Source organism: Staurois parvus, unplaced genomic scaffold, assembly GCF_062004578.1.
Source record: "Staurois parvus isolate SC_StPar_1 unplaced genomic scaffold, SC_StPar_1.0 ptg000596l, whole genome shotgun sequence".
Taxonomy (NCBI): domain Eukaryota; kingdom Metazoa; phylum Chordata; class Amphibia; order Anura; family Ranidae; genus Staurois; species Staurois parvus.
In genome coordinates, this window is record NW_028318392.1 from 1,005,568 (window position 1) to 1,029,669 (window position 24,102).

Sequence of the window (24,102 nt, forward strand, 5' to 3'; positions counted from 1 at the left end):
TCTCACATTTTTGTATACTGGAACACTTTTATACACATAAAGGGAACTGATGCAACATAAATAAGCTCATCACTGTACACTATACACTGCTCAAAAAAAATTAAAGGAACACTTTGAAAACACATCATATCTCAATGGGGAAAAATATCATAGTGGATATCTATACTGATATGGACTGGGTAATGTGTTAGGAATGTGAGGATGCCCCATCGTTTGAAGGAAATGAAATTATCAACCTACAGAGGACTGAATTCAAAGACACCCTGAAAATCAAAGTGCAAAAATGATGCAGCAGGCTAGTCCATTTTACTGAAATTTCATTGCAGCAACTCAAAATGGTACTCAGTAGTTTGTATGGCCCCCACGTGCTTGTATGGATGCCTGACAAGGTCGGGGCATGCTCCTAATGAGATGACGGATGGTGTCCTGGGGTATTTCCTCCCAGATCTGGATCAGGGCATCACTGAGCTGCTGGACAGTCTGAGGTGCAACCTGGCGGCGTCGGCTGGACCGAAACATGATATCCCAGAGGTGTTCTATTGGATTAAGGTCAGCCGAGTGTGGGGGCCATTCAATGGTATCAACTCCTTCATCTTCCAGGAACTGCCTGCATACTCTCGCTACATGAGGCCGGGCATTGTTGTGCACCAGGAGGAACCCAGGAACCACTGCAGCAGTGTAGGGTCTGAAAATGGGTCCAAGGATTTCATCCCAATACCTAATGCCAGTCAGGGTGCCATTCTCTAGCCTGTAAAGGTCTCCATGGATATGCCTCCCCAGACCATCACTGACCACCATCAAAACAGTCATGCGGAATGTTACAGGCAGCATAACATTCTGCACGGCTTCTCCAGACCCTTTCACGTCTGTTACATGTGCTCAGGGTGAACCTGCTCTCATCTGTGAAAAGCACAGGGCACCAGTGTCTGTCAATTCTGGTGTTCAATGGCAAATGCCAATCAAGCTCCATGGTGCAGGGAAGTGAGAGCAGGGCACCCTAGAGGATGTCAGGCCCTCAGGCCACCATCACGATGTCTGTTTCTGATTGTTTGGTCAAAAGACATTCACATTGGTGGCCTGCTGAAGGTCATTTTGTAGGGCTCTGGCAGTGCTCATCCTGTTCCTCCTAGCACAAAGAAGCAGATACTGGTCCTGCTGATGGGTTAAAGACCTTCTGCGGCCCTGTCCAGCTCTCCTAGAGTAACTGCCTGTCTCCTAGGATCTCCTCCATGCTCTTGTGCTGGGAGACACAGCAAACCTTCTGGCAATGGCACGGATTGATGTGCCATCCTGGAGGAGTTGGACTGCCTTTGCAACCTAGGCAGGGTCCAGGTATCACCTCATGCTACCAGTAGTGACATTGACCCTAGCCAAATGCAAAACTAGTGTAAAACAGTCAGAAAAGATGAGTAGGGAAATAAAATGTCAGTGGCCTCCATCTGTAAAACCATTCCTGTTTTGGGGGTCGTCTCATTGTTGCCCATCTAGTGCACCTGTTGTTAATTTCATTAACACTAAAGCAGCTGAAATTGATTAACAACCCCCTCTGCTAGTTAACTGACCAGATCAATATCCCAGGAGTTTAATTGAGGTGATAATAAATAACAATTGTGCACTGCCAGAAAGTATAAATAAATAGACTCAAATGTGAATATGTGGCTGCAAACACATAGGATGTGTGCTCATCCATAAAACTCAACAAATATGTATAAAAGTGTTGCGCTGCTCAAAAAACACAAATAAAAAAACACAAAGTCCAAATAACACCTAAGTGCATATAAACGTGGAAGTCCAACATAAAAAGTACAAATAATTACAGAAAACACAACTCTTCAGGAACTCTTGGTGGGAAGGACCATGAATCTACTGGAAAGTAAACCCACAATCCCTGTGCTGTAAATCTTTAAAGGAATACACCGCCACAGTGAGTATATGGTAGAAATAGACCCTCACCTTCATATGTGGATCCACATGAAAAACAGGACAAAAGGGCATCTCCCCTCTTAAATGGGGGTAATGAAGTGATCTCTTCCATGCACAAAATCCTCCCTTTGTATATGGTCACTGTGTCATCCAACAAGTCTCCAAGCTGTCAGGTCGATTCTGCAAATGGAACACAGCAGACTCCGTATTCCACAGACCCGTAAAATTAAGCCAACCAGTTCAATATTGAAACTGTGGAATACGGCGACTGTTGTGTTCCATTTGCAGAATCTACTTCATTACCCCATTAAGAGGGGAGATGCCCTTTCGAGCTGTTTTTCATACAGGTCCACATATGAAGGTGAGGGTCCATTTCTACCATATACTCACCGTGGTGTTGTATTCCTTTAAAGATTTACAGCATAGGGATTGTGGCTTTACTTTCCAGTAGATACATGGTCCTTCCCACCAAGAATTCCTGAAGAATTGTTTTTTTCTGCATTCATTTGTACTTTTTATGTTGGACTTTCATGTTTATATGCACATAGGTGTTATTTGGACTTTTTGTTTTTTATTTGTGTTTTTTGAGCAGTGCAACACTTTTACACATATTTATTTAATTGACTTGATGCTATATTGATTAAAAAGCGTTCCTTTAATTTTTTTGAGCAGTGTATGTAAAAACTTGTTTTTTTAGTTAAATCTTCTCTAGTACATGGGGACAGTCTTTTTGATCCATGCAACTAACTGCTAGTTGAAAACAATAGGCTCTTAGTAGTAATGACATAGTGGGGTTGATTTACTAAAACTGGAGAGTGCAAAACCTGGTGGAACTCTGCATAGAAACCAAATCAGCTTCCAGGTTTTATTGCCAAAGCTTAATTGAAGAAGCTAAAGTTAGAAGCTGATTGGCTACCATGCGCGCTTGCAACATATTTTGTACTTTCCTGTTTTAGTAAAACCAACCCCAGTATGTTTTTTAAGGTAACAGCAAAAAAAAAAATTACTGTTTACCAAAGCGATACAGGGATTTGGTAATGCTAGCATGTGTTACTGATTCATGTAAGGTGTGAATATGTCCACCTTAACCTCCTCGGCGGTATGATTCTTTCCGATTTTTTGTGCTGAAAGCGGTACCATTTTTTTGCATGGAAATATGTAGTTTTTTATTGTAGGCTGTAATTCTTAGGAATAACTCACTGAAATCTGTACGAACAAGAGTCTAGTAAACATCCCGGGTAGGATAAAACTTGAAACACGAAATCATAAATTATAATTTAATAAATAATCATAAAAAATAATAATATAATAATAATAAATTTAATTCAATAATATAATCAAACCAAAAACACTGAAATTTGAAATACAGAGTCAAATTCGCACATCGCTGAGCAAAGTCGCAAAATCGTTTTCAGTGTCTGATGACGAATTTCCCCACGAATCATTATCACTCAATTCTGCAAGTGGTTCTGATTTACTATCGCTGTTCTAAAACCGCTTTTGACGTAAAGGGATGCTTTTTGGATGCCATGGACTTTTCTAAGTTTCCAGGCAGAAAGAACAGTCAAAATGCAGGCAGGGCACAGGACAAAGCAGTAGGGACAAAATATATGTGAAATGCATTGAAACAGCAATGACAGCAAAAATTAAATTTTTTTAAAATTTCAAATTTCCCGCCGTTCCGGCGCCCGTACGTCCCAACGTCACAGGGACCGGAACACGTAAGACTGATGCCGGCATCGACCGGAGGAGATGGCCGGGGACGCTGCAGGGGACACATCACGGGAGCGAAGGACAAGGTAAGTGCTGCAGGGACTCCCTGAGCAACGCCGCATGGTAAGCCCGAGTGTAGCTCGGGGTTACCGCTCTTGGTACTGAAATTTTACCCCGAGCTACACTCGGGAATACCGCTAAGGAGGTTAAAGCTTGCAGACTGACCCTGCATTTTGCATATGTGGTATTGTCCAGTCCATTTTATTATCCTATCCATCCTAAAAAAAACTGCCCTTATTGTAAATAAATTCAAAAACCAAGTTTAGGAATGCTAAATGTAGAGGCATTCGGTCACCTCTGGACACAGTAGTGGTTCACCATTTTTTATATAGGTCTTAACCCAGTACATGTTCCTCAATTCAGCTAACTGGTAAATTTGCTTGTATCTGTTACCTGATAAGATGGGTGTGCTGACTCCAGCAGTGGCACTAGTTGTCTGGTTGCAATTGTTTTCCAGCAGAAGGCATGAATTTCTGCTCTGCTCCCTTTTGACAAGCAGTTCACTGGTACAAGGCAGAGGAATAGGGTGGCTTAGTCCTAGTTCCTCTTCTTGGGCTTGCTGCCTTCGTAAAGCAACCTGAAAATGATAAAAGGAATATGAAAACAATTCCACTCTTTGCTAACAGCTACTGTTTCCTAAAACATTTTTTTTAATGTTGTGGCTCAGAAATGTTCAAACTAAACACTAATTTCCTACAGAAAAACAAAATGAATCTCTGTGTAAACAAATAAACAGCTAATATTTACTAAAGCAGTATGACTCAACAACCATCAGGCAAATGAAAAATGTTATATATATATATATATATATATATATATATATATTTAGATATTTTTTTTCATTCTGATGACTAGAATGAATGCATGAACACATTGACGCATAAATGCGTATAGCGCTAAAGCATGTTTACATGCAACAAAATTCTCCTCTCCTGAATGCGCTGGACCTGGGTTTTTTTTTCTGCCTCTAAAAGCCTATGTGTGCATGGACACATAGAAGTTGATTTAAAAAAGTGGAGCACTGAGAATCTGGTGCAACTGTGCATGGTGCCCAATCAACTTCTAACTTCACCTTGTTCAATTAAGCTTTGACAATAAAACCTGGAAGCTGACTGGTTTCTATACAAAGCTGCACCAGATTTTGCACATGCCAGTTTTAGTAAATCTCCCCCATAGACTAACAGAGGGAAGTTAAGAGGCAGAAAAATAAACAAAAAAAAAAAAAGCGCAGAGTTTTTATACCTAAAACTGAATTCCAGGAAGTAGACAAAATCTACCCTTGCAGTGGGGCAAGGGTTACCTTCTTGTACAGTCTAGGGTTGCAGGAATAAGAAGCAATTCTTCCCTCCAGTAGGGTGGTGCAACCGCAGCCTCATCTCTAAAGCTGGCTATACACTTGTAGAATTTTGTTCAAAATTCTTCATTTTAAGAGCGTTTTTTTTCTCAAACAAGCAAGTTTCTAAAAGTAAATGTTTTCATGCAAGAAATTACATTAATTCCAAAATCGAATGTTAAAAACAAACAAAATTTTGGAGTACATTGCATTCATCTAGTCATTAAATGTACAAATAATTTCTGTACAAATTTTCGAATTAACATTCATTCAAAAATCAACTAGTGTATAGCCAGATTAAGGCTCCTCCAAGTACAATGCAGAGTTAACAGGCCTGCATTGTACATGATGCAGCTTAAGGACCACCCACAGCCCGAAGCCCCAGCGGGAGAGGAGGCTGGAGCTGGCCATGGAGAAGGTAAGGTAGTTAAAGAAGAACTCAGGGACAGCCAATATCAGCCATTAGTCAGGCTGCAAAGAATGATTATTTTCATAATTGATTAGTTGGCCTGATATTGTTTCAGTTAATCAATTAGTAGGATAAAAACCTCAAAAAAGGATGGTGCATAACTTCGTTAATATGCAAAGTTTAAAAAAAAATTATTCTTGAATATTTACATGCAGTGGTAAATATACTGCTCAAAACAATTAAAGGAACACTTTGAAAACACATCAGATCTCAATGGGGAAAAATCTCTGATATGGACTGGGTAATGTGTTAGGAACGTAAGGATGCCCCATTGTTTGATGGAAATGAAAATTATCAACCTACAGAGGACTGAATTAAAAAACACCCTGAAAATCACAAGGAAAAAAATATGCAGCAGGCTAGTCCATTTTGCTGAAATTTTTTTTCATTCAGCAACTCAAAATGGTACTCAGAAGTTTGTATGGCCCCCAGGTGCTTGTATGTATGACTGACAACGTCGGGGCATGCTCCTAATGAGACAATGGATGGTGTCCTGGGGTATTTCCTCCCAGATCTGGAGCAGGGCATCACTGAGCTCCTGGACAGTCTGAGGTGCAACCTGGCGGTCTTGGATGGACCGAAACATGATATCCCAGAGGTGTCCTATTGGATTTAGGTCAGGAGAGTGTGGGGGCCATTCAATGGTTTCAATTCCTTCATCCTCCAGGAACTTCCTACATACTCTCGCCACATGAGGCCGGGCATTATCGTGCACCAGGAGGAACCCTGGACCCACTGCACCAGCGTAGGGTCTTACAATGGGTACAAGGATTTCACCCCGATACCAAATGGCAGTCAGGGTGCCATTGTCTAGCCTGTAGAGGTCTGTGCATCCCTCCATGGATACACCTCTCCAGACCATCACTGACCCACCAGGGCACCAGTGGCGAACCTGCCAATTCTGGTATGGCAAATGCCAATCAAGCTCTATGGCAGAAAATGCTACAAATCCTCCTTCCTCACCTACACCACCTCCCTCCACGCCACCAAGCAAGCCTATTTCATAACCCTCATCAACACCCTCTCCACCTGTCCTCGCCAGCTCTTCTCCACTTTCAAATCCCTGCTCTCTCCCCCCCACCTCCACTCATTACCTCACTCACCGCCCACAAGATTGCCAATCATTTCCAAAACAAGATTGACGCAATCGGTATGGACATTGTCAATTCACAATCTACCTCTCCACCTAGCCCCCCTCAATCCATCACCCCCTCAACTCTCCCCTCCTCTGACCTCGTAACCGCAATGCCCCCCACCATACCTAACGCCCTGCACACTATCACCTCCCCAACGCTCTGCTCCTTCAGCCCCGCTACCACTGAGGAGGTCACTAAGGTCTTCATTGAAGCCCGCCTCACCACTTGCCCCCTGGACCCTATCCCCTCACAGCTTCTCCAGTCACCCCCCTCCTCCATCATTCGCTCCCTCACCCACATCTTCAATCTCTCCCTCTCTACTGGCACATTCCCCTCCCCCCTAAAGCACGCACACATCACCCCCATACTCAAAAAACCCTCCCTTGACCCCACTGACCTGAACAACCTTGGACCCATCTCCCTGCTACCATTCACTTCCAAGCTCCTTGAGAGCCTACAATCGCCTAAGCACCCACCTCACTGATAACAACCTCCTTGATCCACTACAGTCTGGCTTCCGTCCCCTACACTCCACCGAAACCGCCCTACTTAAAATCACTAACGACCTGCTAACTGCCAAAGCTAATGGCCACTACTCAGTCCTCCTGCTCCTCGACCTCTCCGCGGCCTTTGACACAGTCGACCATCCCCTCCTCCTTACTAAACTGCACTCCTTTGGCATCAGGGACGCTGCTCTATCCTGGTTCTCCTCCTAACTATCTTAATGCTCCTTCAGCGTCAGCTATAAAGCTGCCACCTCCCCCTCTCTGTGGGAGTCCCCCAAGGCTCTGTCCTCGGACCCCTCCTCTTCTCCAATTACACCTCCTCCCTTGGCAAACTGATACACTCCCACGGCTTCAACTATCACCTCTATGCCGACGACACACAAATTTACCTCTCCACTCCTCACCTCACCCCCTCACTCTCCGCCCGCATCGCCCACCTCCTGAACGACATATCAGACTGGATGTCGCTCCATTTCCTCAAGTTAAACCTGTCCAAAACCGCGCTCCTGGTCTTCCCCCCAGCCCGCGCCCCCCCTCATCCAGTCCATCACGACTAGCAACGCCACCATCAATCCCACCCCACACGCCAAAGTCTTGGGTGTCACCCTGGACTCAAACCTTTCCTTCCAACCTCATGTCCAATCACTATCAAAGTCATGCAGGCTCCACCTCCGCAACATCTCCAAGATACATACATTCCTCACCCCAGACACTACTAAACAACTCGTACACTCCCTCATCATCTCAAGCATGGACTACTGCAACTCCCTTCTCACTGGCCTACCCAAACAACGCTATCCCCACTCCAGTCTATCCTGAACTCAGCGGCTAGACTCATCCACCTCACCAACGGCTCCCCCTCTGCCAATCCCTTCACTGGCTCCCGATTGCTCAGCGCATCAAATTCAACTACTAACTCTGACCTACAAAGCCATTCACAACGCCGCCCCAAACTACCTAACTGACCTGATACCCAAATACCACCCTACCCGTGCCCTTCGCTCCTCACAGGACCTCCTACTCTCTAGCTCCCTGGTCTCCTCCTCCAAAGCCCAACTGCAGGACTTCTCCAGGACTTCCCCCATCCTCTGGAACTCCCTACCCCAATCCATCAGACTGTCACCTACCCTCCTCACCTTCAGGCGCACCCTGAAAACCCATCTCTTCAGGGAAGCCTACCCCACCCTCACCTAACATCCGATCTCCTCCCACCACTCCATCCCCCACAGCCACTTCCTCCTGTACCCCTATCCCCTCCCTCCTAGATTGTAAGCTCAAAAGAGCAGGGCCCTTGAACCCCTCGTGTATTGTGTTGTTACTGTATTGTCTCATGTTCTGTCCCCCTCGCTATTGTACAGCGCTGAGCAAACCCTTTGGCGCTATATAAATACTGTATAATGTATAATAATATGGTGCCAAGCAGTGAGCACAGGGCCCACTAGAGGACGTCGGGCCCCCAGGCCACCCTCATGAAGTCTGTTTCTGATTGTTTGGTCAGAGACATTCACACCAGTGGCCTGATGGAGGTCATTTTGTAGTATGCTGGCAGTGCTCATCCTGTTCCTCCTTGCACAAAAGAGCATACAGTGGGGCAAAAAAGTATTTAGTCAGCCACCAATTCTGCAAGTTCTCCCACTTAAAAAGATGAGAGAGGCCTGTAATTGGAATCATAGGTAGACCTCAACTATGAGAGACAAAATGAGAAATAAAATCCAGACAATCACATTGGCTGATTTGGAAAGAATTTATTTGCAAATTCTGGTGGAAAATAAGTATTTGGTCACCTACAAACAAGCAAGATTTCTGGCTCTCACAGACCTGTACCTTCTTCTTTAAGAGGCTCCTCTGTCCTGCACTCATTACCTGTATCAATGGCACCTGTTTCAACTTGTTATCAGTATAAAAGACACCTGTCCACAACCTCAAACAGTCACACTCCAAACTCCACTATGGTGAAGACCAAAGAGCTGTCGAAGGACACCAGAAACAAAATTGTAGACCTGCACCAGGCTGGGAAGACTTAATCTGCAATAGGCAAGCAGCTTGTTGTGAACAAATCAACTGTGGGAGCAATAATTAGAAAATGGAAGACATACAAGACCACTGATAATCTCCCTCGATCTGGGGCTCCACGCAAGATCTCACCCAGTTGGGTCAAAATGATCACAAGAACGGTGAGCAAAAATCCCAGAACAACACGGGGGGACCTAGTGAATGACCTTCAGAGAGCTGGGACCAACGTAACAAAGGCTACCATCAGTAACACACTACGCCGCCAGGGACTCAGATCCTGCAGTGCCAGACGTGTCCCCCTGCTTAAGCCAGTACATGTCCGGGCCCGTCTGAAGTTTCCTAGAGAGCATTTGGATGATCCAGAGGAGGATTGGGAGAATGTCATATGGTCAGATGAAACCAAAATAGAACTGTTTGGTAGAAACACAACTCATCGTGTTTGGAGGAGAGAGAATGCTGAGTTGCATCCAAAGAACACCATACCTACTGTGAAGCATGGGGGTGGCAACATCATGCTTTGGGGCTGTTTCTCCGCAAAGGGACCAGGACAACTGATCCATGTACAGGACAGAATGAATGGGGCCATGTTTCGTGAGATTTTGAGTGCAAACCTCCTTCCATCAGCAAGGGCATTGAAGATGAAATGTGGCTGGGTCTTCCAACATGACAATGATCCCAAACATACCGCCCGGGCAACAAAGGAGTGGCTTCGTGAGAAGCATTTCAAGGTCCTGGAGTGGCCTAGCCAGTCTCCAGATCTCAACCCCATAGAAAACCTTTGGAGGGAGTTGAAAGTCCGTGTTGCCCAGTGACAGCCCCAAAACATCACTGCTCTAGAGGAGATCTGCATGGAGGAATGGGTCAACATACCAGCAACAGTGTGCACCAACCTTGTGAAGACTTACAGAAAACGTTTGACCTCTGTCATTGCCAACAAAGGATATATAACAAAGTACTGAGATGAACTTTTGATATTGACCAAATACTTATTTTCCAGCATAATTTGCAAATAAATTATTTCCAAATCAGCCAATGTGATTGTCTGGATTTTTTTTCTAATTTTGTCTCTCATAGCTGAGGTCTACCTATGATGCCAATTACAGGCCTCTCTCATCTTTTTAAGTGGGAGAACTTGCACAATTGGTGGCTAACTAAATACTTTTTTGCCCCACTGTATATCGGTCCTGCTGATGGGTTAAGGACCGTCTAAGGCCCTGTCCAGATCTCCTAGAGTGACTGCCTGTCTCCTGGAATCTCCACCATGGTCTTGAGACTGCGCTGGGAGACACAGCAAACCTTCTGGCACTGGCACGTATTGATGTGCCATCCTGGAGGAGTTGGACTACCTGTGCAACCTCTTTAGGGTCTAGGTATCGCCTTATGCTACCAGTAGTGACACGGACCCTAGCCAAAAGGAAAACTAGTGAAAAAAACAGTCAGAAAAGAAGAGTAGGGAAAAAAATGTCAGTGGCCTCCACCTGTAAAACCATTCCTGCTTTGGCGATTGTCTCATTGTTGCCCATCTAGTGCCCCTGTTGTTAATTTCATTAACACCAAAGCAGCTGAAACTGACTAACAATCCCCCCTGCTACTTAAATGACCAGATCAATATCACAGGAGTTTAATTGACTTGATGCTAGACTCTGATAAAAAAAAGTGTTCCTTTAATTTTGAGCAGTGTATAAATAACCAGCTATAGGGTTAGGGAACAAACTACATAATCCATAATAGACAGAAGAGACGTATATACTATTACAGACTGAATGTAGTACATATCAGACTCAAGAGATCAAAATCTTTAAGTAAAGTTAAAAAAAATTTAAAAAGATCTAAAACAATGTTTTGCAGATTTTCAGAGAGAATTGCAATATAATATTATGCATGACGGAGTCCCTTGACATAGGCAGGTAGTTTGATACAAGCTATGTGTGCCTGCTGTCACTTATGATGACCATACACTAATTACATTTTTGTTTCAAAATTTTTGTTTTAAGAATGTACTTTTGATTTCCTAATCATTACTAATCATTGACATTTGTTTTCTACCACAGTGACAGGAAAATGTGACGGAGCAGAACAGAAAACTCGATTGAACCAATTTTTGGAATATAAATCTTTTATATTAAAGTATTACTAAAGGCTGAAACTTTTTTTGCGTGGATAGAATCATTTTAAATATAGTGCACAATACTGGTAAAACTTTCACTTTAAATTTAATTGTAATGCCTTATATTACTCCCTGTCTATCAGCCTCCAGCTTCTCTGGGTTCAGATGCTTATCTTCTCTGCACAGAGCCCTTAAAATGATTGTAAACCTTATATTTTGTTCTTAAACAGCAAACTTGTCATACTTACCTGCTCTGTAATAATTTACACACAGCAGCCCCAAGTCTCTTCTTCTGGGGTCCCCCACTGGAGCTTCTGGCTCCTCCTGCCTTCAGAGTGCCCCCATAGCAAGCTGAAATGTATAGTATAGAGCGCCCCTAGAGCAAGGTAAAAAAAACGCTGCCTTTACCTTTTCCTTCTCCTGCCCAGGACTACATGTCCCATGAGGCATTGCTCCTCACACTTTCACTAGTTCACAGGCACTGACGTGTATTTCTGACATGTAAACAAATAATGCATTCTGTATGCAGGCCAACTAATCGGCTGACCAACTAATCGATTATGAAAATAACTGACAACTATGTTCATAATCAATTATGCCGATTCGTTGTTTCAGCTCTACCATTTATTACACCCCCTACACAAAACAGTTAATAAAATTTTGAAATTCTTTACCATTTAGGAGAAAAGCCTAATTGAAATTTCATTACCTCATTTCTGTAATTTAAAAGTTAACAGCATCTGCTCTGCCAAGGAGGAAATGTAACAGCAGGGAATACATCATATTCTCTCTTCTCTCTCGCAACAAAAGGAAACTACAGTTCCCATCAACCACAGGGAATTGTAGTGAATGTTGCCAGATACACTAAGACTGTACATGCTGAATGTGCCTAAGAGTCTCAGTCCGCCCACCACTGCTTCCTGGAGAAAGAACTACAGAAAGGATATGCCAAGACCAGTGGCTGGGGGAATAGGAGGCATAGCAGTCACCAGTCTTACAAACAGGAAAGAGAATTAACAGTTTGATTTGAAAATGAATAGGCTATTTTAGAGCAACTAACAAGTGAGCCAGAAGATGGATGACATATTCAGTAAAGGTAAGAAATTAGCAAAAAGGACATGTAAAGAAGTGTTTGCCCAGAGTTCTGCTTTACTACAGCCTTTTCTGCTTCCCCTAGACCTAAAAAACATTTAATTCATTTGGGGTTTGTCCTTGCTGGATTAAAAATTATTTTTAAAGCACAACTCCATGTATTAAGCAAAATAAAAAAAATGTATAAATATTAGACAAAATGTTGCAGTGCCCTAAGATATAAGCTGTAGCTATCAAGCACATACAGAAAGTCTTGCATCCAAAAGTGATGGCAAGATCTGCAACTGACTAAAGGTGTGGATACACATTGCTGGAAATTAAATGATACGGCTTAGGTCGAAACCTGAAGATGTAAATAGTCTTCCTGCAGGAAGGTAAAAAGCATTCTGTGTGCAGCAGTACCCCCAATACTTATCTGAGCCCCATCTCGATCCAGTGCTGTGCACGAGAGCAGTGGCTCTCTGGGCATTCTCTCTCAGTGGCCAATGGCTCCCGCTGCTGTCAATCACAGCGCTCTATTTTTTTTTACTTGACGCGCAGAGCAGGGCTCAGAAGCAAGCACTTATGAGTGCCCCCATAGAAAGCAGCTAGCTATGGGGGCACTTGACAGGGGGAGGAGCTGGGGGAGGGAGAGCCCAAGAAGAGGAGGATTGGGGCTGCTCTTTGCAAAACCTTTGCAGATAAGTATAACAGGTTTGTTATACTTACCCAATTTAAAAAAAAAAAAAAAAACATGTTGCCTTTACAATCACTTTAATGAATCTGTAGTCATTGAATCCATCAAACATAGCTCAGGCAATATTGTAGCCTCAAGCTACAGATCAGCAACAAGTGAAGACATAGACCCTTTTGCTCCATTGAGGGCCAGGTGAAAACGGACTCCACTGTCCATTTACATCTGACTGTTTTTTAAATGTAATTACTGGCTTTTTTTTCCCTTCACTAAAGCTCCAAGAAGGAGCTGTCATTCTCCCCGCCACTAAAGGAAAAAAAAGTCACTGGGTGGCCCCACCCCTTTGTTTCCTTTAGCAGCAGGGAGAATGACAGCTCCTTGGAGCTATAGTGAATGAAAAAAAAAAGAAGCATTTAATTACATTTAAAAACCAGCACTGACATATAGCGGCAGCCAGTGAGGGAACCTGAGTGTGTACACTGCTCCCTCCTGCCCACACTGCCCCCCCCCCCCCCCACACACACACAAAGAGGACCTGTCACTTCTATACTATCATATAGGGGACTATTAGTCCCCTATGTGATAGCAATAAAATCATAAGTTAAAAAAAATTAAAAACACACATTAAAAGTAAAAAAGAAAAAAGGGCCTCCTCACCCCCACATATGTAGCTATTTTGGTTTCAGTTTTCATTGTTTTCTAAATTTGCTATCAGTTTCAGCACCAAAATTTTCATCTTCGGTGCACAACTAATTCTGGCCAATGAAATTTATAAACACACAAGAGCTTGATGAGATTAAACACATTAGCAAGAAGACATTATCTTTATTACAAAAAATTGCCATACATATTTTACCACAAAGGACTAATTTACAAAATATAAATTAGTTCCAGTAGCAAAAAAATACAGCTTACCCTGCTTTCAGTCTACAATATCAAACCTGGGTCTGCGCACACTTTTCTCCTATTAGATAATATTAAAAATGCAAGAATATATAACAATATCACAAAAAAAGGCAGGTAACATAAAATACAAGCATACAAGTGTACCACAGCTACATGCTGTGAGCTTGTTTTTTTTTTATTTAACAAAGGTTAGAACTCTATTAATACTGAAAAGTATATACGTTAAGCTGCATATGAACCATTAACATGTGGATGTCAATAAGGTTTATTGTATATACCACTTAAAAAAAAAGAAAAAGAAGACAGTGATAACTAACTATGTAGCTTAGAACATAGATACAAAATTGGCTTGCTGTATTTTGATTTAAATGGTATGTAAACCCTAACAATGAACTTAAAATTGTTTACATAGCAATTATACATGTTACATCAATTTTGAATCAAAATAAATATGTAAAAAATTGTTGCGAATGTCTTATTTCCAATACTGGTTATTTCTAGAGAATGAAGATTTTGTCACGGATACTTGCTCATGAAACAATACAGTTGCATTTATCAGAGTTGCTTAAAAACCTGGAAGCTGAGGTATTACCCCTAGCAGCCCACTGACAATGCATTTTCAACTGCTCTCCACCCAAAATAGAAATAATAATGTTCTACTATTAAAAATTACTACAGCTATTCAAATAAAACCTAAGGGAGAAGTACAGCTAAAGCTTGTTGGGCTGTACTTCTATGGCACGGGTGTCAAACTGGCAGCCCTCCAGCTATTGCCAAACTACAAGTCCTATGAGGCATTGCAAGATTGACAATTACAAGCATGTCTCCCAAAGGCAGAGGCATGATGGGACTTGTAGTTTCGCAACAGCTGGAGGGCCACCAGTTTGATACCCCTGTTCTATGGATTACAAGAGTGCAGTACGTTCTGCACTCCTGTGACCTGTTTTCAGCTGACAAAAGGCTAAAGTTAGAGGGTTACAGCAGAGAGTGGTGACTGGCAGTCACCAGCTCCCTGTTCACGGAGCACTGAGAACTGAGAGATCAGCGGTCTTTCATCGCTCAGTTCTCAGTCTCGGAGCAGGCGGGGGACAGATGTAGCATCGGAACGATGCTGCATCCACCTAGGCAAGTAAAATTTCTGAAAAAAAAAACAAAAAACTTCTCTTTAAATACAGTGTGCAATATACTCTTATTAATGGTGTATTGGACAGGGACGCAAAACAGCGATTACCAGTGGTAACATATATAACATAAGTACTACTGACCTACCAGTGGACGGGGTCAATTATATTTGGGAAGTAATTTTTCAATCAAGGGTGGAAGCATAAGGTGAATTGTCACATTATATCTGAAGTCTTTTTCCTTACATTTGCTGTTATATTTGCATTTGTTCACATAGTATAGTTCATTCATTTTATTCTTATGTGTTTTTAGGTTGTTTTACAGGGCTGTCCACACCAATAATTACAGAATATCGCACAATGTATGGGAAAAGATCTAGCATTTGCAAGAGATTAGAAGAATATAGTATGTCTAGTGTCAATGCAGAAATAAAGACCGAGCCTCTTTATTGTGCCAGGACTTAAAACAATATATATGCAAAAAAAAAAATTATTTATATATATATTTAAATTTTAATATATATATTGCTTATTTATTAGTATGTATACTATATATCATTATATGTATTCTATCTATTATTAGATATCATAATGCATAGGCCAATGAACATTACGTTGTATATACAGATATACCATTATTCTTACCTGGGCTGCCATTACGCGTTGTCTCTCAGCAATAAGACTGCACTTTTTACACTGACATTCCCGCCACATACAGAAACGTTTGTGCCCCTTTAAAAGTGAAGAATAGCCGTGGTTCCTACAGCGGGAACATTTTGGCATGCGTGGAGATTTCTTCCATTGAGCCCCCGAGGATTGGACCCCTGATTTGCTAGGCTTGCTTAATGGCTCTTCGCTGTTAGGCATCTTTTTTCTTCCGAGAACACTGTAAAAAAAATTAGGATTACAGCCATGCAAAAACGTGTCAAGCTAAAAGTGATTATTTCTCTAACTGGCAACATGAAGAGGTGAAGAGGTGGGAGTTGGTAGGAGTTGGTAGGAGGGACAGGGGACATCACATCTGCAACAATCCTACGCAACCAGACGTTTTTTGGATTAATATATGTTCATTGTTGCTTTGTGAAGTACAAAATAAAATTCTCAACACTAAAGGTAATCTGTCACATGCACCTGGTTCAGTTGTCTCCACTTGTTGAAGTAGACTTTCAAGACACACACTAGTCCCAAGGCACTGTACATTTCTTCAAATCTACTCATTCACATCCCAACCGCCTTACGATTATCAAACAACACTGTTTAACTAAGAAAAATTTTGGAACTGTGCATATTTAAAGTGGCCAGTCAATATTGGGTTGATTCAGTAATCTGAATAACATAACTCTGCAGTCTTACCAATGAGAGCTTTATGTATGACTGCTTATATAGCTTTGTCTGAGCCTAACACTTCAACCTGAGTGTGAGGGGTCCTAGGTCACCTGAAGTCAGGGAAACAGGATGTGATTCGGACAAGAATCGCACGGCATTTCTGTGCAACTTGCATGCGATTCTTTGCAGTGAGTTTTGAGCACTGCGAGAGAAACCGAATTCCTAGCACCAGAAAACCAGTACAGGCTTATGCTCATATTTGTATGCATTGCTCACGCGCGCATACTTATGAGCGAAGAAGCAAAATATGTGCTGTTCAGTTCATCGTGCACACGTTTGTGTGTGCATATGCACATGCAAACGGGCTCACGTGCATTCCAAATAGCATGCACACTTGGTGCCCAATGGGCCTATTTAAACTGGTCTGTCATTATGAGCAGTTGCTGAATGGTCTCCTGGACTTGCTCTGCCTGCCGATTCAGTTCCTCGTTGCCTGATCATTGCCTTTCTCCTGGTCCTGCTTCATCTTCTGCTCTGGTGCCAAGTTGCTCCTGCATCCCATTCCTAGAACTGCGACTACCAGCTCTACCCACCTACAGTGGACACCACCAGCCAGCTACTCTGGCACTAGTGCCACTCTTTGCCCTCACACTCTGTCTCCACCTTCAGGAGTGTTGGGCAGGAGGTGTAAGAGAGGCTCCATAACATTCCAGTCTTCACCAGGTACGTAATCATACCATTCAGCCATGATGGAGACTGGAGGAGGTACCTCTCTGCTTGAGGCTCTATGCCGGCAAATATCAACCCTAATTCAAGTGGTGCTGGGAATCCAGGAGGGTTATTTCCAGCTTGAAGGTCATATGTGCTCCCTATTCACCACATCTCCAGCTTCTGCACATACAGTAGTGATTCCTCCCACGGAGCCTCGAGTGCCTACACTTCTCATGAAATCACCACAAATTTCAGGCCTTCTCCAATGCTTGCCAGCTGTATTTTGAGTTACAACCACAAACTTTTTCTCATGAGTTCACTAAAGTAGGCTTTGTCATTTCTCTATTGCGTGAGGAACCACAGTGATGGGCCCATAATCTTCTGGAACAGGCCTTACGTCAATCTCTTCCTTCTTTGAGGCCACGGCTCAGATTTATGCTGGCCCCCAACAAACCTCTACAGCAGAAACTATCCTGCATACATTCTGGCAAAGACTTCAGCCCGTGCAGGATTATGTGATTAAGTTCTGACACGGCATGAAATGATGCAGCCTTGTGATACCAGTTCCGTTTGGGACTTTCAGATGCTCTCAAAGACGTACTTTCCAGACTGGATCCACCAGCAACACTCCCAGACCTGATCCAGCTTGTTATTCAGCTTGATCGCAGAATCCTAAGAGAGGTCTGGCAATACTCAACCTACCTGGACACCAACAGCTCCTGTGCACCTGGCTCCAGCTCCATCAACATCCTCCTCCGTGGTGGATTCTATTCAAGTGGGACTTACCCATTCACCTCTGTCATCTAAGGAAAGACTCTGACGTCGGCAAATCAACTTATGCCTCTACTGTGGTGGCGTTGGTCACTATCTGTGTGACTGTCCAGTAAGGCTGCGGAAGTCTGCCCCTGCATCTGACGTTTCCAGTTATCCTGCAAAAAACATCTCCACTCATCTCCTGTTGGCTCTCTCCTTACAGCTACCTGAGAGGAGAATCCAAGCCCAAGCAATTGTTCCACTGCAAGCTAAGATGCAGTATCTAAAGATTTATCTGGCAGATGGCTCAAACCCCAAGTCAGGTCCAATCACACAAGAAACTTGTCCACTACTGGCAGTGACTTCCATGGGTCATTCAGAATACCTAAACCTGGACATTATTCCATAACCTTTGTTTCCCATCATCCTGGGTATTCCATGGTTGCAGACACACAATCCTCAAATAAACTGGGAATCTGGAACTGTGTCATTTCCTACCACCTACAGCCAGCAACACTATTTTCCCCAAGCGGTCGGTCACCACTTCGGCCCCCCTAATGAAACTGCAGTCAGAGACCTCAGTTTCACAACATGTTCCATCTGCTTATCATAACATTTTAGATGTCTCTGATAGGAAGGCCGAGACCTTACCATCTGATTGAACATACGATTGCCCAATTGAACTGTTACCTGGGGCTGAGATTCCGCTTGGGCAAACAATCCCCTTATGAGAACTAGAGCTTGAGGCATTGCGCCTATACATCGATGAAAATCTGAAAACGGGGTTAATTCGTTCATTCACATCCCCCGCTGGGGCTGGCATATTTTTGGTTGAAAAGAAGGATCACACCCTGAGACCTTGTGTGGAGTAAAGCACGCTAAATAAAATAACAGTCAAGAACAGATACCCCCTTTTCACTTGTTCCAGACCTTTTCCAGAGCTTCAGAGCAGCACAAGTATTCACAAACCTTGATTTACAGGGTGTATATAACTTGGTAAGAATCTGGGAAGGGATGATTGGAAAACAGCTTTCCATACTCTCTTTGGGCATTTTGAGTATTTAGTCATGCTGTTTGGACTATGCAATGCCCCAGCTACTTCCAGCATTTTGTCAATGATGTCTTTATAGACTTTCTCAACCTCTTCATGATTGTGTATCTTGAAGACATACTCATATTCTCCCCTTCCATGAAAGAACACCATGTGCAAGTTAAAAAAAGTACTCAGCAGTCTCTGGGATCACCAGTTATATGCAAAGGCTGAGAAATGTGAGTCTGAGAAAGAAAAACTATCCAGTAATTAATTATCTCAACATTAGGCAACACAATGGACATGCAAAAGTTAGTGAAAGTGGCCAGTACCAACAGATTGAAAGGAATCCAGAGGTTTGTTGGATTTGTCAATTTTTATCATAAATTCATTAAGAACTTCTCAGACATCATCAGCCCCATTACTCAGCTTACTAAACAAAACACCCGATTTGAGTGGACTCCGGCAGTGCAACTTGCTTTCGATAAAAGCTCTATTTACATCAGCACCAATTCTGCAACATCCTGACCCTGTATTACATTATGGCCTTTAAGTTGATGCTGTAGTTGGTGCCATTCTATCTCAATGCCAAGGCGCTAAGTCCCTTCTACATCCTTTGGCCTTCTTCTCAAGAAAACTCAGTTCTTCAGAGAAAAATTATCATGTGGGAGACTGTGAGCTATTTGCTATCAAGTCCGCTCTGAAGGAATGGTATTATCTGCTTGAGGGGGCAAATCACCCAATCTTGATTTTCACAGACCACAAAAACGTAGAATATCTCCGTACAGCTAAGTGTTTGAAACCCCGTCAGGCCAGGTGGGCCTTGTTCTCCTCGAGATTCCGGTTTCATATAAGCTACAGACTGGGTTGTAAGAATGGAAAACCTGACGCTGTCACGCATGTTTGGAAGAAAAGGAAACTACACAACCCAATACCATCCTACCTCCACAAAGTTTTCTGTTGCTGCAAGATGATTTGGTGTCACAGCTCAAACAAGCATTAAGAGCAGAAGGTCCACCAAGTGACTCGCAACTGCAAGAATGGGATGGGTTGTTCTTCCATAGGAAAAAAGATTTTGTACCTTCAAGCTTGTGCCAGTCAATCTTAAACCTGTGCCAAACCTGGCAGAACATTTTGGGATTCTCAAGACTTTGGAGCTTTTACAACGGTTCTTTTAGTGGCCTAGCTTGAGGTCTGATTGTCAGGGTTATGTAAGGGCTTGTGAGGTCTGCATCCGAAGCAAAGGGGATAAGACTAAAGCTTGGGGCCTGTTAAAGACCTTTGCCCATTTCTGGTAAGCCCTGGGAGATGATTAACATGGACTTTATCGTAGACCTACCACCATATGAAAACGTTACCACTATTTTTTTGATAATTGATAGGCTATCCAAGATGGCGCATTTTGTACCAATGCTTGGGACACCGTGTGCTTTAGAGAAGGCACAAGCATTTGTGAAAGAAATAGTAAAGATGCACGGGTTTCCTCGAAGTATAACCTCTGACCGAGGGGTTCAGTTTATGTCCAAATTCTGGAAAGAACTCTGTAAAGCACTTAAAATTGAGACATGGTTATCTTCGGCATATTACCCCCAAAAGGATTGGTCAGACAGAACTAACAAACCAAACTCTAGAGCAATATCTTCTTGTTTTTCTTCTTTCCCGCAGGATGACTGGGCTCTCACTCCTTCCTCTAGCAGAATTTGGCTACAAGTCAAACTCCATTTTTTGCGAACTTCGGATTTAACACCTCCTTCTTACCCGATACAGTCTTTGATTTACCTGTTCCGGCTGAACAGGAACGTCTGAAATTTCTGCAAACCAACAATAAAGTTCTGCAGAAAGCTATTGCCAAGGCCCAATAGGACAATAAATTATTCGATAAAAAGAGAAGGGGTGACCTTGACCTCAAACCAGGGGGCAGGGTTTGGCTATCAATCACTAACTTGAAATTGGCTTGCCCTTCTAAAAAATTGGGCCCCAAGTACATTGGTCCGTTTGCTGTAAATAAATAAATAAATCTAACAGCTTATGAACTTTTGCTACCAGAGAAGAGACAATGTGAGGCCCTGCCACTGGGAAGATGGCTGGAAAAAGGACACAGGGCCCACACATGTGCAGGGTGCAGAACTGCATAGATTTTTGTTGTTACAGCTTTCTCCAGATTTGTTGAAGACCAGCAGAGTGTGTGTCCAGGGGCACACAGTCTTTATAATGAGAGACTGAGAACAGTTCAGAGCACCAGTCAGAAGAGAGGTGTGCTGCCATTTTGGTGCCAGGAAGGATTGCTTTGGACTGACAAGAGGATTTTAACTTAGGAGACAGGTGGGAGCCAATATCATTGTGTACTTTAAAGAGGAGCGGTGAGCATTGAAGCCGATGGTCTGAGGGAATCATTATTAAAAGCAGTGGTACTGCTGAAGAGAGAGCTAGGTGGCTTTGTATTTTGTTACCTATTTTTGCTGGGTGCAACCAAAACCCCTGCGTGGGCAAGTTTGTGGATTATATGTTAATATGTTTTAACCACTTCCCAACTGCACTATAGCAAAGCTACAGCTTGATTCTCCAGTTCTGGGAGGATGTCCATGGACATCCTCCCTCATGCACACCTCCAGCGAGCCCCCATAGGGCATGCTCTGTGACCACTATGTGCTTTGGACATAGCTAATCATAGATCAGGGTAAAGGACCAATCACACTGGCCCTTTACCATGTGATCAGCTGTGTTCAATCACAGCTGTCACAATATAAAGCGGTTTACCAGTTATCGGATCTCCTTTCCTCGCACAGAGACAATGTTTAAGGAAAGGAGATCCGATCTGTGAGAGCACAGTATTTACACTGATAATCAGTTGAGCTTATCAGTGCCCATCATTGCTACGTCATTCTCATCAGTGCAGCCAAATCAGTGCCCATCAGTGAAGAAGAAAAACTACTTATTTACAGAATGTTATAACAGAAACTAAGAAACACTTCATTTTTTAGGGATGCACCAATATTTTGGCGGCTGAAACATATCAGCCGAAAATAGCCCTATTGGCATTTTGCCAATATGAAAAATTTAGCCAATGCAGGTGTCGATATAGGGGGCTGTGTGTACCGCAGATGCGGGGGGGGCGGCCATTTAAAGGCAGGAGAGGAGCAGTGTATACAGTGAGCTACCGCTAAATTTCACTGCCGGTTTTTAAATGTAATTACTGGCTTTTATTTTGTCCTTCGCTATAGCTCCAAGAAGGAGCTTTCCCCACCGCTAAAGGAAAAAAAGGGGTGGGGTCACTGGGTAATGTCATTGGGTGACCCCGCCCCTTTGTTTTCTTTAGCAGCGTGGAGAATGAGAGCCCCTTCTTGGAGCTATAGTGAAGGAAAAAAATCCAGTAATTACATTTAAAAACTGGCACTGATATATAGCGGCAGCCAATGAGGGTACATGAGTGTATACCACAAGTAATAAAAATATCCAAGATATCAATATAGTGATCATAGGTGACTAATGTGATCCTGAGCAATAATAATATAAATTATCTCTACAAGATCCACTGGTAGCTCTTTAAGGTCAGGTCAAGCCAGATATTCCTCCACCCGCTGGATGTTGCTGATAATCCACAGTCTCTCTCTAAGATGGCTCTATAGGTGATATGTGACTCACAATCACCTCTACTCAAGCCTTCTAATGATTCCTTCACGTTTACCTCCTTACTAGTAAGGAATATCTGGCTTGACCTGACCTTAAAGAGCTACCAGTGGATCTTGTAGAGATAATTTATCTCTAAATGCGCAGTTACACTGTGCATCTGGTGAGTGCACAGCCTTATCCTTTTCACGTTCACCGCATGGAATCAGCACTTTGAAGGAGAGAAATTACCACTAAGACTGTTTTTGCACTGCATGTTACTCTGCTTATTGCTCAGGATCACATTAGTCACCTATGATCACTATATTGATATCTTGGATATTTTTATTACTTGTGATATAGCGCCGCATCTTTTATATTTTATGTTTTTGTAAGGTTTATTGGTATCCTTTTTGATGCTGTGGCTGCTTTAGTTTCATAGCGCTCACAACTTCTTTTATACATGAGTGTATACACTGCTCTTCTCTTGCCCTCTCCTTGCACACACTGACCCCCCCACAGAGAGGACCTGTCACTCATATACTATCACTTAGGGAACTATTTTAAAAAATAAATAAATAAATAAATAAATATACACATTAAAGGAAAAACAAACACAATAAAAATTTGAGCCTCCCCACCTCCACATACAGACATTTCGGTTTTGGTTTTCGGCCACGTGCATTCCGAATTTTCGGTATCTGTTTTGGCACCAGAATTTTCATTTCGGTGCACCATTACTTTTTTTTTTTTCAAAATTTGTTTCCCCATTTATTTAGAAAAAGTAAAAACTCCAGTGGTGATCAAATACCACCAAAAGAAAGCTTTATGTCTCAAAAATGATAAAACTTTCATTTGCGTAAAGTGGAGCATGAGTGAGTAATTTACAATGTGACAGCACTAAAAGCTGAAAATTGGCCTAGAAAAACAGGTGAAAGTATTAAGTGGTTAATTAAAGTGGGCTACCAGGTCCTTAAAACAAAGTTTGGACTGACATGGATTTCACTAAAACACGTATCTACTACTAAGCTAACTGCCCCATGTCTGATTTCTGTACTTTTTGTCCAGTATGTGATGAAGTAAAGGTAAAATAATTTTTTTTTTCTTTTTTAATTGTAAGAAACTAAACGTTACACCCAAGCACATAATACCCACATATATGCACATACAAATGTAAAAGCACACGCAGGGACACCTACACATGAAAACATTGATTGCAAAACATGTTACATATTGCAGCACAAGCCAGAATGAGAGCAATAATTCTAGCTCCAGACCTCCTCCATAACACTACTCTGGTGACATATAAGGCGCTTTAAAAGCGTTGCCTATAGAAAATATAGGATACTAAAGTTTGTCGCCATTTCATGAGCATATGTGAAACTCTGTGCAACCTCATCTTTTATATTTTACCCACAAAAATGGGTAATTTATTGTTGTCTTGTGCCCTAAAATTAAGTGTATATTTTACTGAAATTTTGTGTTTCCTAGACCTTTGTGGTAATATAGTGTGACATAAATTGGAACTACCACTATTTTATTCTCTAGGGTCTCTGCTTTCAGAAAATATATAATGTTTGGGGATTTTGTGTAATCTGTAGGCCTAAAATTATTTTTTAAACTT

General features: G+C 42.5%; 1 protein-coding gene across 1 annotated transcript in view; it reads right to left on the reverse strand.

Moving 5' to 3' along the window:
• Positions 1 to 15,930, reverse strand: part of DMRT1 (doublesex and mab-3 related transcription factor 1) — a 131,470-nt gene extending 115,540 nt beyond the window's left edge. Inside the window, exons 1-2 of the mRNA XM_089692569.1 lie at positions 15,698 to 15,930; positions 4,090 to 4,273 (exon numbers count right to left, since the gene is read on the reverse strand). Coding sequence (XP_089548695.1) covers positions 4,090 to 4,273; positions 15,698 to 15,919 — 406 coding nt within the window. The 5' untranslated portion in view covers positions 15,920 to 15,930. The remainder of the gene's footprint in view (positions 1 to 4,089; positions 4,274 to 15,697) is intronic.
• Between the last annotated feature and the right edge of the window lie 8,172 nt (positions 15,931 to 24,102).